Here is an 18021-nt window from a genome sequence, read left to right on the forward strand (position 1 = left end):
ATATAATGCTTTAAATAAAATAGCTAATTTAAAAAAAAAACATTAAAAATTTTCCAAATAATGAAAATTATATGAGTTTAGTAAAAACAATATTTTCTACATTTATTGTTTTACTTAAAAAAAAAAAAAATTGATGGAGAATGATTATAAGAGAACAATGGTAGACAAATAAATGGAGCTATCATCTATGGTTTTCATTTTTTATTTATTTTATATTTATTTAAGTAATAAAATCATTTTCTAAGGGATAAATAAATCAATTATTACTCTAGATTAAGTCTAAGTTATCTCCAAAATATAACGGTTATATAAATTATTTACAATTAAGCCATACACATTGGGACAAAAACATCCATACATCTATGTGAATAAGCTTTCAACTTTTTCATTCTTGTTTTCTTTAGTTAAAATCCACGGAGAGATCTACGCGTTAATTAAATAGAGATTTACAGTTCCTTAGAGAACCAAAAGCTCTCTAAAAAATATAACTTTTGAAATAAAATTTAAGAGCCACTGGATCTATCTATTACAATAAACAAGAAAGAAAAAAAGAAAAACAAAACCAGCTTTGAACATTTTCATTCATCATGAATATATAGAAGGAATTAGGGTTCATAAACACGTCGCTGGAAATAAATATTTGATTTACAATAATTCGCCATATAAAAAGAAGATCAATTAAAAAAATGTATTTTACGATTGATAGTACATAAGCAATCGAATCAGATTAATTATTCTATGTGGACACCAGACAGAGAGAACCGTCTAGATTTGCTGCATCTTTATTGTCATTTTGCTGGGCTTTTACAAAAGGGTAGTAAAAATGACAGTAAATATTTAATATTTACTAAATAATTGAATATTTGCTACGTTTGTACTTAGTATTTGCAAAAGTACAACAAATGACAGTGAAAACACATTCATAATTGAATATTTGCTACTCTTTTACCGCCTTTTACAAAAGCGCAGCAAAAGAGTAATAAAAACGCAACAAATCCGAACAGTTCTCAACATCTGATATCCGCACAGAATAATTTCCCCTCGAATCATTAGCCACCACTACTTTATTCTTAATTTGTCTTTCCTCGCCCACCATTATTTGCATGGATGTCCTTTATTAACCATCGTTAAAGGCGGTATAATTGTAATAATATGTTAGGTAACATGCAAATATATATATATATATTTTTTACATTAAATCTCTTTCTTTAATTATAACTAAATTTTGGTTAAGAAAATCTGACATAATTTTTTTTTTAATGATTATATGGATTCATCAATATTATTTCAAATGAAGCCTAAATGATATGAATTTGAAGCAGATTTTTTTCTCAGTGGTTACAGAAGCAATGTTTCCCTTTGGTGAAAAATTATAGTAAGGCGTTTGTTTCTATTGGCCATAAATAAATAATATGATGTTGATTAAATGGATGAAAAATTGGATAAAAAATATAACGATTCTTTCATTTTCATTCGAATTTGGCTCAAACCAAAATTAATATCTTTAATGTTGATCTAACGGAAGATTAATTAGTTTAGTTTATTTGATTCAAATTTAATCCAATCAAAAACATGTATGATCCTAACTGATATATCATCAAAAAAAAAAATTATCGGGCATGAATCTTGAAGCAAATTCTGATTAAACGCTTCCAAAATTAAATATGGAGTCATTCGAACTCTAATTTCCGCAAACTTATAGTCGAATTGAACGTCTCGAAAAGATAAACCAACGACACCAAATTCGACATAATATGAGTCCAAATGAGTCCAAATCAATGACCTGTCGTTGGACTTCGGTCGGACTTCTGTCATGCCACCAATTATCGTTAGACATACGCCCAACCACCAATTCTTGTCAGATTTTTTTTTGTCCACCGACCATTGCTGAACTTTTGTCGGACTTCCTCCCGGCCACCAATTGTCGTCGGACTTATGCCCGACCACCAATTGTTGTCACATTTCCTCCAGACCATTTATCGTCGTCCGACTGCGGTCTTTCGGACCTCCATCGCATGCTTACTGTAGTTTTTCCGACCATTGTCGTCCGATTATAATCTCCCTACTATGATCTTTTCGACCTCTGTCACTCACTGACTACGGTCCTTTTGACCATCGTCACCCAACTACAATCTTTCCGACCTAAGTCGCCCACCAACTACTGTCCTTCTCACCACTGCCACCCGACTATAATCTTTCTGACCTCCATAGCCCAACTATAGTCCTTCCGACCACCATTGCCCGACTACAGTCCTTTCAACCTACATCGCTCATTAACTATAATCCTGCTGACCAAATGAATATGTTAACACTAATTCTTCCAACTCCCACCATGTAATGCACTTTATATAATGTATATAGGCTACATCGAGCCAAGGCCTTTCTCCCCATGGTAGGGCCTCATTTGTAATCAACTGTAAACATTAGTGCGTACATTCAACTAGACTAGGCGCTGTGGTTTTTCTCTTTTTTAGAAGTTTTCATATAAAAATCTTGGTCTCTCATGAACGCTACCCCTCTATCATTCGTCTATTTGTGTGTCAGACTTTTATACAAAGTTAAGACTAAACTTTATATCTCTCTATCACCTCGAATATTCCATGCCCCACACATTTTATAAAGTCAACCTGATTAGGACTTCATTTGGGACAACATTTGATTACTAATTTTGTTTGTTTTTTTTAAAGTTTTATACTATAAAATTATCGTAGAAATCAGTAAGAAAATTATCCCAAATGAAGCCTAAATTAATATCATACATGATAGAATTGGAATCATTATAATTAAAAAAAAAAATCTCTAAAATTTTTAGTTTATAATTTCTTAAAATTCAAAAATTATGTTAAGCAAGACAAATTAAAAAAAAAAATTACAAAATCTAACTTTAAACTAAAATTCAAAATCGGCCTACATCAAACCAAATTTGAACTCTTTTTTGGGTCAACAAGGATCTTGATTTCTACTAATGAACCAAATAAAATAAAATTTTATTTGGATAACTTTCCTATTATTTTATAAAATTGCTATAAAAAAATAAAATCTTAAACTTTGATAAAATAAAGCTTTACGGTACTAAGGTTTCATTTGATACAATTTTTTTATTATTTTATAAAACCATTTTTTATTATACAAATTTCTTGAACTTAAATTTTTTATATTAAAAATTTACTTTTGAAAGAATTATCAAAGCACTCCCAAACAAAGCCTAATTTTTTTTAAAAGTACTAAGAAAATAATCATCAAGCAAAAATTATGATTCTAATCTAAAAAATAACTTAATAAAAAACTACCTCGAACAAATTGTAATTCAAATTGATTTAGTCTTCAATTGGATTAACCGCTTATTAAAACAGTTTTTTAGTATAAAAATTTAATTTTTAATTAAAAAACTGTTTTTAAAATCATTAAAAAAGCCTTAATTTTGCGAATGATTGCAAAACACTGAACGTTATACATGAATAATAAAAAGAAAAAAATAGAGAATCCTCTACAGAGAGCACAATTAAGTGAATTAACTATCTATTGAATAAATCAGCCCCAAACAATACACTGACAAAATACATCTACAGTCAGTTCTGCTCTATATAATTGTCAGCTATTAATACAAGCAATGAACATCATTATTACATCGACATGAATGCTCCATTATTCTCCATAACCACAAGGCATAATTAAGGACTGTATCAAAATGAACAAAAAAAAAACCGAAATAAATGTAATACATATCTTATGAACCAAGAAAATGGCTTATGTACATATAAACTTTAGTGAGATATTTCGAGAGCACAATAACGGGGGAAATTATTAACCTAGAGATGCGTCTGGATTATTGGATGCACTGCGTACGCTCTAAGTACACTCTGCTTATATTGTGCGTATATTCTGCTTACACTATGTTACACTCTGCATATTTGTAGATACACAACAAATAATCAGCAAATCCTCACAACTAAATATTTGCTGCTTATTAACTGCAATAGGCAGTGTATACTCAGTAAATACGCAGAACGTAGGCAGAGCTTAAGCATCCGGACGTAGGTGCGGTGTCCGCACCTAATAATTTCCCCAATAACAGAGGCTTAGTAGACAAATGTGAACCAAAATGTCTGTTGTTTAACGTCGATTTGCCCTTAATGATTGAAAATGAGCAGCAAAGGTTTCATAATCAGGAAGTTTTGGATGAACATGAGAGGCTTTCTGTGGAGCAGTTTCTTGTGATTTTGTCCCGCAACCAGAATCTGATGGCTTATTTCGATTCTGTTTATCGACAATCTGAGAAAGGGGTTCTGTTGCAGAGCTCTGTCCAGAAGAGAAGTTTTCAGTTTCAGAGTTCGACATATCAGAATACTTAGTAGATCTAGGAAGATTAGTTCGAACCTTCGGCGTAAAATCTTTTGTCCGACGAGATAATTTGAATGTTGTACTGGAACTCGCATTTCCTTGACCCTCCGTGTTAACCTTTGAATCTCTCTCTTCGACATCAATATCAGAATCGATGTCTGTCTTTGACATTCGGGAGCTCAGTTCCTTGTAGGCCTTGGCTCGCGGTTTATCACTATAGATCTTCTCGTTTAAAACTTCAGAAATTTGGGGAACCTGCGCTGATGGGTTTGGATCACCCCCTCTATATCCTCTACTCTTTTCGTGATTGGAAACAGAATGCTTTACACCAAATGATTTATCTGTGTTGAAGATTTTGTTCTTGGTGTATTCTTCTGACAGAGATCCTTTAGCTTCGTCGGATTTTGGATTAGTGGAAGCTAATGGCATTATTGGATTTGATGGGTCGTCTTCCATCAGGGAGCTTGTGGAGGGCTTCTCCCATGGAGAAATAATGTGCGTAGTATTGGAGATAGCACTGCCTGAGATCTCTAATGAAGGCACAGAAGAATCGAACACAGAGCTTGCTGTATAAGGTGGATGGTTGTAACCTCGGTTTCTTAGCCCACCAGTTAATCTTCCAAAATTCAGACCGAATTCGCCTCCACTTGGAAGTTCTTCTGGCATTTCAGGATCTTTGACACCTACAGAAGAGGAAGACACTTCAAGGTGATTCTTTACTTCAGCTTCCAACGGTGTTTTAGCTTTTGTCGAGCTCAAAGGCTGCAACTCTTCTCGAGGATGAGAGTCGTCTCCGCCCAAGCCACTTTTTTCATGGAACAAATTACTATTCTGGGCAGTTCGATTCTGCTGGGAACTGCTAGTGTCATCGTCACTTTCTGAAGAAAGACCATCAGAATAATCAAATTTTGATGATGGAACCTTTTCCACAGTAACAGGATGAGTTTCATGGCGAGACCCACTGAAAATATTGGAATTTATAGAACTGTTGCTGGGAGCGAAGATAGGGGATTGACCATTCTGTTTTTCATGAAATGAATCGAACAAGTTATCTTTAGCATCAATTGATTCAGGATCATATTCATCAAAAACAGCAGCAGGATAGTCGTCGGGAACATATTCCTTACTGTCATATCTGAAAAGCCTTTCTCCAGCATCTATTTCAGGTGTGTTATGCGTCAGATTATCATGATTAACAGATTCGTGCATGCCAATGGATGGAACCCAATTGGCTTCATCGTCAAAGGTAGGTACCATAAAACTAGCAGAAGCTGATCTATCATAGTTCACTTCTGCATTTTTTTCAACAAATGCACCTTCGTCGTTCTTCTTTTTATTTCCCATTTCCATCCTAGAAAAACTTCTCCGAACACTATCAAATGTCCTCACATTGTCCATTTGAGAACTATACTCCATGACCTCATCAGAGGTTCTGCTATGATCTGAAATTTCTTCTTCCAAATCATCTCTGGGAAGCTTACGCATGTCCTCTTTCATCCCTTCGAAGCCTTTGACTTGATCATATTCCATATTTACAGATTCATTGTGTTCGTCTTTAAGCTTTGAGCTTACTGCTCTCTTTGGCGTTTCATCTCTGTTACTATGCAAAGATGATACATTTGGCTCGTTAGAGTTATGTCTGGAAATGTTCCCTCGACTTGCAAGTTCAACAGCAGCTCTAGCAGCTATGCTAGCCCTCTCTGCAGATTCCGCAGCCACCTGAGCAGCGGAGGCTGCATCATTAAATTCCATTTTCCAAGTTGGATGTTTGAAGGAAGCGATGTCCTCTGTTCGATATGAATCCCTTACTTCCGGCACCCCGGCTTTCCAATCTGTTAACAAGAACAGTAAAACCATCAAACCTCAAACGAACTAGTAATAGCCATTACTTTGTAGTAACCAATAGGGAAATAGTTTCTACTTCACCTGATTCCCTGGAATCATTCGAAGCAGGTGGTGGTACAAGACGGGTTGATCTCAAGTTAGAATGTGAGGAGGAGTCAAAACTAGTTGGTTTGCTTGGTATTTCACTTTGATAAACTTTTGAGGCCGATTCAGCCTGGCTGACATTTGGAGGCAATTTGATATTTAAGGGCTCCATTGACGTCTTGTTGGCACCAACAAAACTGCTGGAACCATTCTACAAAATAGAAAATAAAACACTTCAATTTTTACAAGCTAATGCATAAAACTAATAAATAGATTGAAGTCTGAATCAGCAATGCAAACCAAGAGGTCCTCCTTAGGTTTCTGAAGTTTCTCATCAAATGCCTTTGGATCCCATTTGACATCATGCTCTTTAGCAATTGCAGTTAATATCTTCGTTTTCGTCTCTGTGTCAGGTGTTTTTGCTGATAATTTCTCAACAATCTACATTTAGAGAAGGCAAAATATTGAACAACCAATAGAAAACAATAACAGATTCAAACGGGGGCCAAATAAATTTATTAACTAGAGAAAGCTCATCATTGGAATAACAAAAATAAAAATAATTTGATTCAACTAGAACTTACCATTCGGTTAACACCACAATCTGGTCGAAGTTCAAGTGCTGATGTGGCAAACTCTTTCCCATACTTCGCCACAAACTGTTTACGTGCATCCATAAGTTCTGGTATATCTGCACACCTTGGGGATGCAAATATCACACTAGATATTGCTTCCTTTAGATCAATGGGACAGCTCCTGTAAGTTTTGTAAAATCAGTTCTAAAAAGATGAAAAGGGGCATAATGCATAGCATGCTGTGCACAACCAGTAAGAATTTGCTTCATGATGTAAACCCGGCAAAAAATAGCTATCCATCTTCCTGAAAAGGCATGACATAGTTGTAAGCTCAAGTTCTACGAAGCCCAAGAAAGAAGGCATGTTTCTTCACACTATGCAATTCAAAAGATGACTTGGTTTTGCTTTTGTTTTCTACATAAAACAATCTTGAAGGATAAGATTGCCTGTGCTTTGAAGCATTTTTAGGAACTATTACTGTCATAATTCGAAACTTTTAAATAAGTCATAACATGCACAGAATGATTTTGACTCCTGCACCACTTATCAAGAAGTATGAGAAAAAGCATTGAAAATACAAAGGGAAGATAGTACTGATGAAACTATATGCTTGCAAAGGGATCATTGTAATATGAGGTCATAAAAAACTATTAAGGTAAATTGCACCCAGGTCCTTGAGATCAAGAGGATACTTTACAATAATCCTTGTTTTAAAAACCTAAAATTGGATCCCTTTGATTATGTGCTTCAATGGGGGTCTCCTGTGAATTAAAGGATAGAAATCTCCAAATTCCTAAAATAAATTTCACTTATAAGACAAGCTGGAGGACCTAATTGACACAAAATAACAGAGAACTTGATCTGAGTTCCCCTTAGAATGGTTCTGAACCAGAATTGAGGAAGAAGTATTAGAATGCAGCTAAAGCTTACACGACCTATATGTTTGATAGAGAGATGGGTTATCTCAAAGCTAACAAGGAATATCAGTGGTTGACACATCTCAATAGAAGCAAAGAATTTATAGCATAGCATTTCTTTGATGTAAATATCACAGCAAATCAAGTTGAGAATAATCTGGTTGAATGTTTTAACATTGGCTTAGAAAAGATAGAGAGAAACACATAAGAACCTTACTAGAAAACTTGAGATTGAACCTAAAAGGAAGATTCAGCAATACAAGTAACAAAGAAATAAGGAAGATGAACTGATTCCAGAAAAGCACAATAGAGATAACATGTGAAAGAGTGGTCCCAAGAAATTAAAAAAAAAAAAAATCAAGCCATTGACAAGGGGTACATATTTATAATCTTACTTTTTTTGGGTAAATGCAAGGTTGTGAGTGCAGAACTGGGATATTTGTGGGACCCCTTAAATAATGCTTTGTTGTGCATTGCATAAAATGACCCATAATAATATTTTCATAGCAACTTTAAGATAGATGTTTTCACAAGGGACATATAAAAGAATTATACATGAAATTCCTGATGCAAGGAGCATGATGCGTAAAGAAGTTGATGAACTAATTGCACCAAAATTCATGAAGAAATCAGTTAGAGCAAAGTAAATAAGAGGGGTGATGAAGAGTTATATATTGATGATAAGTTATATGCAGATCAAACACAATGACTAGTATCACGAGGTCATTTCGGATACAAAAAGAAGACATATCAAGATCCCCCGTTAGCCCCTGGCAGTCAAGAAAATTTTCAAGCCATTGTCAAGGAGCGCACATTTTTAGTCTACTTTTGAGATATTTAATGGTGATGATGAAATATAGGGGATATGTTGGACCGGCCCAATTTGAATTAGGGGATTCAATTAAATATTGCTTTGGAGGGAACAACTCAATTAAATAAAGCTTTGAGAGGGAACAACTCAATAAAATATTATTTTGGGAGGGAACAACTCAATTAGTATTGTTTTGGGAGATAACAACTCAATTAAATATTGCTCTGGGAGGGAAAATTTGAATTAGGGGTTGTTTAGGGATTTTGTAATATTCTTTGCTTTAAATAGTTTCTCTTATAAGGGTTAGGATTTCATCTTAAATTTGACTGAAATTTGAAATCTCTTAGGTTTAGTTTTTTTGGGCTCTAGAGGCGTCTAGAGATTTGGGAGATATAGATCCTCCTCTCGAATAGAGGATTAATTGTATATTGCTTTCTTTATTCTGTTATTTTTTCAATAAAATTTACTATTTTGTTGATTTTCTCATGGGATTTGTGGAGCATTTTGCTATTTTTTCGTCTCTATTGATAGGTTTTACTTGAAATCTTCAAGTGTTTCCTATCAAATTGGTATCAGAGCGCTTTCTTGGGCGGAAAAATATAATATCTCCGCTGTTTTTGCAATTGGAGCCTAGATCTAATTAATGACAGAAAAGAAGATGGAGGCGCTGGAAGGCGAGAAGGAGCAATTCAAAACCGGCGTGGAGAAGTTCTCTACCATGAAAGAAAGATTTTCATATATGGAAAACCAATTTAGAAGGGTGGAGGAGATGTTAAGAATGCTCTTGGAAATGCAAACAAAAACTTCAAGAGTGGATCCGATGCTAGCCCTAACCAAGATTTGACCGGGATTCCCTTGGCCGAAGCGAAGCAAGAGGAGTTTGACAAGGGGAGTTTCTTTCATCAAGAGCCACCTCCTGTGACTCAGATAAAGAGTGGATCAGGGTCTCTGGATGAGGGGACAACAAAGATGAAATTTTTTGGTGGAAGCGGTAGGGCGGCCGACCACTATGAGAGAAATTTTGGGCAAGGGGAGCCACTCATTGGAGAAGTAGGGGGTTAAGAGTCACCTCCTAGGGCTCCAAAAAGTGGTAAAATAGGGTTATCGGATGGGGGACAACAAAAAGGGCATTTCGTGGTGAAGGTGGTGGCGTGGCCGACTCCTAGGGGAGGTCTTTTGGCAAGGGAAGAGGACGACTAAAGGAGTGGAATGGGCCGAACCATGGGGATCAGGTCATGTGAGGTGAAGGGAAGGAAGGTGGGATTCCCACCCACAATACATGAGGGAAATATGGAGGGATCACGAAAACCGCTATGCTGGAGAAGGAAGAAGCTATTTGAGTGGTAGTGATCCTAGGGTGAGGAAGTAGGAAATGCTAATATTTAAAAGGGAGGATGTTTATGGGTGGGTGTACCGGATGGAGATGTATTTCATGGTGATTGGGTTAACTGAGGAGGTGAAGTTTACGGTGCATGGCTATGTGATATCGAACATACATGCAAGGATGATTAGGTTAAGGAATTTGCACGCTTAATTTTAGAGACCACAATAATTATATCTTTATAACTATTTTAACGACGAGATAAAACACAAGAGTGGTAGAACAAGCTTAGGCTAAATCACATGCATAGGAGTTAAGACCGTTAAACAACCAAATAATCTAACGTTTCATACATTAATGGTTTTCAACAAGAGATCCCTAGATTAACAATAAGATTAGCTACTATGCAAGGATCCCTCATTCAACTCTCTAGCTTACAAGTTTTAGCAAAGGAGAATTGGCATGATCTTTTGTGAATCAAAATATAACCACAATTGGAAAGTAAACTAGGAAGATATATGACTTGGAGAAAAGGAGTTTACCTAAGGTTGAAGGTACGAAGCTCCGGTGTGGTCATAGTGGGCGATTGAGGGTAATAGACAGCGACTACGAGTCTTCCGGACGCTATTGGGCAGCAACTTGGACTTGTGGGCAGCAAGTCAGCAGAGGGAGAACTCACCAAGACTGCTAGTAAGCAGTTTTAATGCTTCAGAAAGTTCTGGACAGCACTATATAGCAATCAAGAAAGCTTGGACTTGCTGTTGTTTGACGTTGGAAGCTTTGGACTTCAATTTGGGAATGCACTGGGTACAAAACAGTATGTACAATTGCTGGAGTAGAGATACAGTAAGCAGGAAACCAGCAATTTTGAAGATACCGTGAAGGGAATTAAAGAGGGGCGGTTAGATTGAACGTTTAAGAATTTCCAAATCGGAATTTGGGAGTAATGGAGATTAGGAGGGTCCGACTGATTAAGTGAGCATTAATGGGTTGATTGGAGGCTTGATTGAGAGCTTTAATTAGATAGGAAAGAGATTGGAAGGGGCCAGCCATGAGAGAGGGGAGAAAAAGGTGTCCAAGTTTAATGTATGTGAGTTATAGGGCAATTAATCAATTTATTTCAATATCGATTAATTGATTGAATGAAGGGGGTTTTCAAATATGGTGTAATTAATTATGAAAGATTTGAAATTCAAACTTGATTAATTTGAACTTGAATTTCTTTCTAAATTAAAAATAATCCAAATTAGGAAGGAAGGGGAGTTTTGGAGGGAAGTGGAGTTTGGGATGAGATAAATCATTCCAACCCAATTTAAAATTAAATTGGGATTAGAGTCAAGATTTGCCTAATATGGCTTTGTAATTTAATAAACTATTTGAAATTTAAAATTTGAATTTCAAATTGTTGAGATTAATTTCCCAAATCACTTAGGTTATTTTAGGCAAGTATTAATGAAGAGTTAATTCATCATTCAAGGAGAGGGAAATCATGTGGTCGGTGGAGCTTGGGGGGGGGGGGGGGGGGGGGGAGAAGAGGACGGAGTAGATGCGAGGAACAAAAAGTAGAGCCTCTAACCTTGGACCCTTCCAAAGGTTGATAGGTATTACGATTGCCCACACCTTGGGTTTTCTTTCTTCTCCCAAACACTCAACATTGAGAGAGACAAAGAAAACTTAGAATTTATTAATCAATCATCATCCAAAAGACAAGAGAGCTAGCCCATAAATAAGCCTCATGAAAAGAAAAGAAACAAAGACTAAAATGTCATTCGGGCTACAACACCACATGACCACCCCTAGGGGTAAAATGAGAAAAACAAAAATATAAAATAAAATAGTACATAAGGTTGACAGGTATTACGATTGCCCACACCTTGGGTTTTCTTTCTTCTCTCAAACACTCAACATTGAGAGAGACAAAGAAAACTTAGAATTTTATTAATCAATCATCATCCAAAAGACAAGAGAGCTAGCCCATAAATAGGCCTCATGAAAAGAAAAGAAACAAAGACTAAAATGTCATTTGGGCTACAACACCACATGACCACCCCTAGGGGTAAAATGAGAAAAACATAAATATAAAATAAAATAGTACATAAGACACGTCAAAAAATAAAATAAACTCCAGATCGTAGCCTTTGATCTTCCGATGTCCTCATCACTATGTCTAGAAATGAAAGCTTTAGCTTGGTTCTAGTGGACGATAGCATGACCATTAACAGAGTAGCTGAATAAAGCTATCAACTACGTCCCATACTTCCACCTTGAGGACAAGGTGGATCTTTGGGAGAGAAGTTGTTAGACCGGTCCAATTTAAATTAGGGGATTCAATTAAATATTGCTTTGGAGGGAACAACTAAATTAAATAATATTTTGGGAGAGAACAACTCAATTAAATATTATTTTGGGAGGAAACAACTCAATTAAATATTATTTTGGGAGGGAAAATTTGAATTAGGGGCTGCTTAGGGATTTTGTAATATTCTTTGCTTTAAATAGTTTCTTTTGTAAGGGTTAGGGTTTCATCTTGAATTTGGCTGCAATTTGAGATCTCTTAGGTTTAATTTTTTGAGCTCTAGAGGCATCTAGAGATTTGGGAGGGATAGATCCTCCTCTTGAGTCTTGAATAGAGGATTAATTGTATCTTGCTTTATTTCTTCCGTTAGTTTGACTACTTAAATAAAAATTACTATTTTGTTGACATAGGGGCTGCTTATAGCATTTTGTTGTTTTACATCCCTATTGATAGGTTTTACTAGAAATTCTCAAGTGTTTCCTATCAGGATATTATTAGTATAAATCAAGTTAAATGGTTAAAGTGGAGAAATGTATAGAGTTTATTATGTGATAGAAAATCAACACTCAAACTTAAGGGAAAATTCTATAAGATGGTACTGAGATTTGCAATGCTTTATGGCGCAGAATGTTTATCATTAATAGAAAAGCATAAAATTAAGTTAAGTGTTGTTGAGATGAGGATGCTCAGATGGCTGAGTGACTTTACTCTTAGAGACAAATGCGTAATGAGTATATACGTGAAAATGTTAGAGTAGCTCCAGTGACAGATAAGAATAGAGAGAGTCGCCTTAGATATTTTGGTCATATAAAACGTCAAACTTCTGATGACCCGGTTAGGAAAGTAGATGTTTAGATTTGGCCTATGTTAAGAAAGGTAGAGGTAGACATAAAAATAATTTGTTAGAAAGTATTAGAAATGACTTTTTTCTTAGATTTGAATGAGAATTTGACTCTTAATAGGACATAATGGGGAAAAAAAGATTTTATATTGTCGACCCCATGTAGTGGGATGAAAGCTTGATGTTATTGCTGTTTTTGTTTGAAATATTTGATGGGATCACCACTTTCATAAAAAGCTTCACTGTGTATTTCATGCAACAAGATGACCCAAAACTACAATGTTATAGTAACTTTAAGATAGATGCTTACACGTGGGCTTATACATGTAATTCCTGATGTAAGGAATATGATGCTTATAAAAGGTGATAATATAATTACACGGGAATTCAAGAGGGAATAAGATAGAAAAAAGAAAAATAAGAGGGATGAGTGAACTTGCAACGCATGGTCGGTTAGGACAAAAAAAGAAGACTGCCAAAGTGCCCCCTTTGACATTAGTAAAAGGATGAACAATAAGGTAAAGCTAAAAAATTTATCTTTTTGCATATATTGATAAATATCAATTTCTTAGCGTGTAGGGATTAGAAGTAATTGATCAGTGAGATGAACCTAGAAGAGTGAAATAATTGGCTACAAAGCACAATAATGACACACCTTCCTCACCGTTTGAAGAGAGTATGACTCAAATATATAGGTTCTTATGGTGCAAGGCTAGCGTTTTTTCCAAGAAGGTTTGAGTGGGTTTCAATGTTGTTTTACAACTGCTTTTTTATGTTATATTGTTGAAACTCTATGTTTCAACTATGTTCTAATTGTCATGTAATTTAATGTTCGCTAACAATCCAAGTGTTTTATTATTAGGTTGCTTTAATAAGCTTACTACAATGACCCAATGAGTAAATCAAATTTCTATAATTGAATAATTTTCTTCATGAAAACTATAGCAATAAAGCTTCATATCAAATGATATTAAAAAAAATTATAATTATGATATCTTTTTTATATCACTTCTACAAATCAGCTAAGTTCTTCTTCAACTAATCTATTCCAGCTTTCAGTTCTCACAGAATTTTTAACATTTCTATGTGTTCTTTGACTTAACCTTTGCAAGTAGAGTTTGTATTGAGAATATCAGAAGTTAGATTGAATCCATAAGGTGCACACCACTGGAATCCACAGAGAATGTTACCACATGTAAAAGAAAGATTGGCTGGCAACAATTATTTAATATGTTCATTTTTGCAATGGCCAAACCTGTTCTTGAAGCTCAAAAGTGAAGGAGAAGAAAAGTTGGTAGTGCTACTTCGGTCTTCTATACAGGAGGAAGTTGTTGATGAAATTAGTGACCCACGTGAAATATTGAAGACTTTGTGGTTAAATGAGTGAGAAATGAGAAGTTGACGTTTTATAAACTAGTATTGCATTTTTTTTTTAACTGGAAATATCCAACATTCATCTAACCCTATTTGACAGCTATGTTTAACATATGATAACTGATAGGTGCCACTTAAAAGAGTAGGAACTGCATTTAAGGATCTAAGTGATATACGAAAATGCATTAGGGACAACTGCAAAGTTTGAAAAAATATAGACCAACGTGAAGAAGCTCTTAACTTCAGGTAATCAGGAGTAAATTACCCTAAATATTAATCATACATGTGCAGATAAACTTTCTCAACCATGCATATTATCAATTTTAAGGTATGAGAAAGAATAATGTAGATTCACAAGTGGAATATCTATGGAGGCAATACAAAAGATTTATTTTTTACTTAAATAACAACAACAACAAAACAATCAAGCCTTTTATCCTACTAAGTCTTTTTAGATCTACCACTGTCTTTCTTAACATAGGACAAATTTAATAAATCTACTCTCCTAATATGATCATTGGAAGGTCAATGTGACCAAACCATCTAAGGTGGCTCTCTCTAACCTTATCTACCATTGGAGCTACTCCAACCTTTTCACATATATACTCATTTCACAATCTGTCTCTAAGTGTAAAGCCACTCATCCACCTGAGCATCATCATCTCTACAACACTTAATTTAATTTTATGCTTATTTTTAATGGACAACATTATGTTTCATAAAGCATTAATCATCATCTTATAAAATTTTCCCTTAAGTTTGAGGGGGTACTTTACTATCACAAACAACCCCAATGCATTCCTCCACTTCAACCACCCAACTTGAATTATACTAATAATATCCCCATCTATTTCACTATCGCTTGAACAATAGACCAGACATATCTAAAATGTGTACTATTTTTAATGAATTGATCGCCCATAGTCACAATCCCTCCACTAGATCTATTAATACTAAAATTACACTTCATGTATTCAATTTTAGATCTACCCAAACAAAAACCTTTAGACTCTAAGGTTGACCTCCATAATTCAAAATAAATGATTAAAAATAATGTTGCAAATTAGGATAGAGCAAACCCAAAAGTTTAAAAAAATGACACCAAACATGATCCCATGGTTTGGTCAGAGGCACTCTAGTTGTAAATTCATTAATGAACAAATTTGAAACACAATTCATGCTTACATAGATTATATTTATAAAGTGAATAATCAAGAATTCCAAAAAGCTTCCTAAGATATAAAATTCAAATAGGGAAGCAAGACAACACAAAATTTCCCAAAACAAAAACTATTAACATTTAACATCACCCAATAGGAGTTTCTATGCCAAGGTGTTAAAAGTAAAAAGTAAAAAGTACAAGAAGGTATAAGGTAATAAGTTTCAGTCATAACATACTTTTGAGACTCAATAATGGGCATTCGTGCCACAATTAGTTCACAATATATCTCAATAAGATCATATGCCGACATGGTCTTCTCTTCCCTTATCACATGTTCAACCTGGAAAAAAGACAATCTCAAATGTTATAGGGATCAGTGCAAAGAAAAACATGATTCGACAATTAATATTACTTCTAACACTTCACAAAAGAAAAAGTAAAAAAGATAATATCTAGCTCCAAAAATGTCAAAGGAATCTATGCTGCTATGCACATAACAAGTGGTTAAAAGTCATGGTTTGCATACAAAAGGATACCAGAGCATGAAAATTGGCAATTGCTAAATGGCCCAAAGCTTTCCAACAATTAATCAAAATAACATAGGTTGTTAGATCGGTGTCAACAACGTAATATTCTATATTTAAGACAGTAAATGCTTAGGAATTACTTTTCATGAAGCAGGCATTTTATTTTTACCGGAAAAAAACATAGGATGTGCTAAAACGCTGAGCTCTCTTGACACTTCCCCTAGTTTATGATTAGATTCACAATAGTTCCCATGCTGTAATAATGCAATCTAAACGACAAAACTTAGTAAATAAATCTGCATCCAGGATTATTGGGGCCTGCAACTAACAGAGAGTTGCAGGATAAACAACTCAAATAAATAAATAAATAATCTAGCACCTCAAGTTTAATAATAAGCTGAAAAAGCAAAAATATTTGCCCATCAAATCAGAATATATATTTTTAAAAAAGCAGGATTCCCATAACCTTTATTCACAAAATTTGCTCCAAACAACCTTCCTTCAATAGAAACTTAACTGAAATTCATGCATATACGGTCATTACAGGATTTCAAAACAGGAGCTCTTCATCCGATTTTTTTTATTTCCAAATAAGTTCACAAGGAGAAATAGAAACACCCCCTAATATTTTTCATGCACAAAATACAATAGCAAACAACACTAACCCGGATCCTCGCAGTCTGTTCCTGACCGGTCGCAAGAAGCTGAGCCAATTCCCGCCTCAATTGTTTCACTTGGATATCCCTTCTGTTCTTTAACAGCTTTATCCGAGATATCCCAAGTTTCAACGACGTCTTGCTGCCAAACAATCCCAGATATCAAAACATAACACAATACATCAATCCAATACAAACTGATTGTCTGATTCACATCTCATCGACAACCATCAAAAAACAACCCAGCAAGTATCCTGTACTTACCATTTCCCCGATTTAAAGCTCTTGGACAGCATCTGCGCAGCGAAGCCCTCAGATCTCAACCAAAATCCAGCGCAATTCAATTCGATCCAAAATCAAGACGATGTGAGAAAAAATAATCAAAACTAGGGTTTTCGACTATATAATTTCTTGAGCTCCGCGTGGATTTACTTCAACCTGAAGAATCAACGCCGACTGAGCGGAAACTTCGGCTCTCTCTCTGATGCTCGGAGACTTCTGGCTCCCACGAAGGCGATGACTTGGTCTCTATTAATCCTAAGCTTACCGAGGGAAGATAAAAGGGTCAGGAGACCGAAACAATGCACTTTTATTAAAGTACCAAAACACCCTTCCATTCTGGAAGGCGGCGGTTCGAATAAGAACAGCTGTCAGTTAACGTAAGGGTATTATAGTTATATCATTTATGTGACCCGTCCACGCGTCTTTTGAGATTAATCTCAAATAAATTCAATAATTTTTTAGATTTTTTTTTCTCATGAAAATTTTTATATGAGAATAATATTTTAAGCTTATAAGCTTCAGATACTGCTCATGGACCTTTCTGAATTATTTATTTACGTAATTCGGATCTTTAGTTTTTTTTATTTATCATTTTTATAGGAGAAATGTCTGATTAGGATATTTAAATGAGTTTTTTATTTTTTTATATTTAGAAAAGAGTATAAATATGAATAATTAATTATTTTGTATATTACATTCACTTCAAAATAAGTTAAGAATCATAAAAATGATATTAATCAAATTTTAATTAAAATATCATCAACTATTTTATTTAGTTTATGTGTATGTTATAAAAATTGGGTAAGCGCAGTGGCGGAGCCAGAAATTTTGTTCAGGGGGGCCTAACGAAAGCCGTGCTCGATGTCGTAACTCGTGAGTCGCGAGAGAGCAGTAAAAGAAAAAACAAACTATTGATGATTTTCATGTGTCCAAAAAATAATGTTGGTGGCTTCTCCGGATTAATAAATAACTTTAAAATGAAGAATTAC

The 18021-nt window shown here is 34.8% G+C and overlaps 1 protein-coding gene across 3 annotated transcripts; it reads right to left on the reverse strand.

The window, feature by feature from the left end:
* Positions 1–3502: 3502 nt before the first annotated feature.
* On the reverse strand, positions 3503–17286 carry LOC110103789. 3 transcript variants are annotated; one of them, XM_028698355.1, is made up of 8 exons: positions 17189–17286; positions 17015–17046; positions 16760–16892; positions 15804–15907; positions 6855–7026; positions 6571–6711; positions 6268–6481; positions 3503–6173 (listed from the first exon to the last, which is right to left on the reverse strand). In XM_028698355.1, the coding sequence occupies exons 2-8, from the start codon at positions 17044–17046 to the stop codon at positions 4114–4116; spliced, it is 2856 nt and encodes a 951-aa protein (XP_028554188.1). In that variant the 5' UTR covers positions 17189–17286; the 3' UTR covers positions 3503–4113. The 3 variants fall into 3 exon arrangements, with proteins under 3 accessions (XP_028554188.1, XP_020688291.2, XP_020688290.2); XM_020832632.2 differs by having other exon boundaries at positions 3503–4299; positions 4378–6173; positions 17015–17284; XM_020832631.2 differs by having other exon boundaries at positions 17015–17284.
* Positions 17287–18021: the final 735 nt, after the last annotated feature.

The sequence above is a fragment of the Dendrobium catenatum genome, unplaced genomic scaffold, assembly GCF_001605985.2.
Source record: "Dendrobium catenatum unplaced genomic scaffold, ASM160598v2 fragScaff_scaffold_1070, whole genome shotgun sequence".
Taxonomy (NCBI): domain Eukaryota; kingdom Viridiplantae; phylum Streptophyta; class Magnoliopsida; order Asparagales; family Orchidaceae; genus Dendrobium; species Dendrobium catenatum.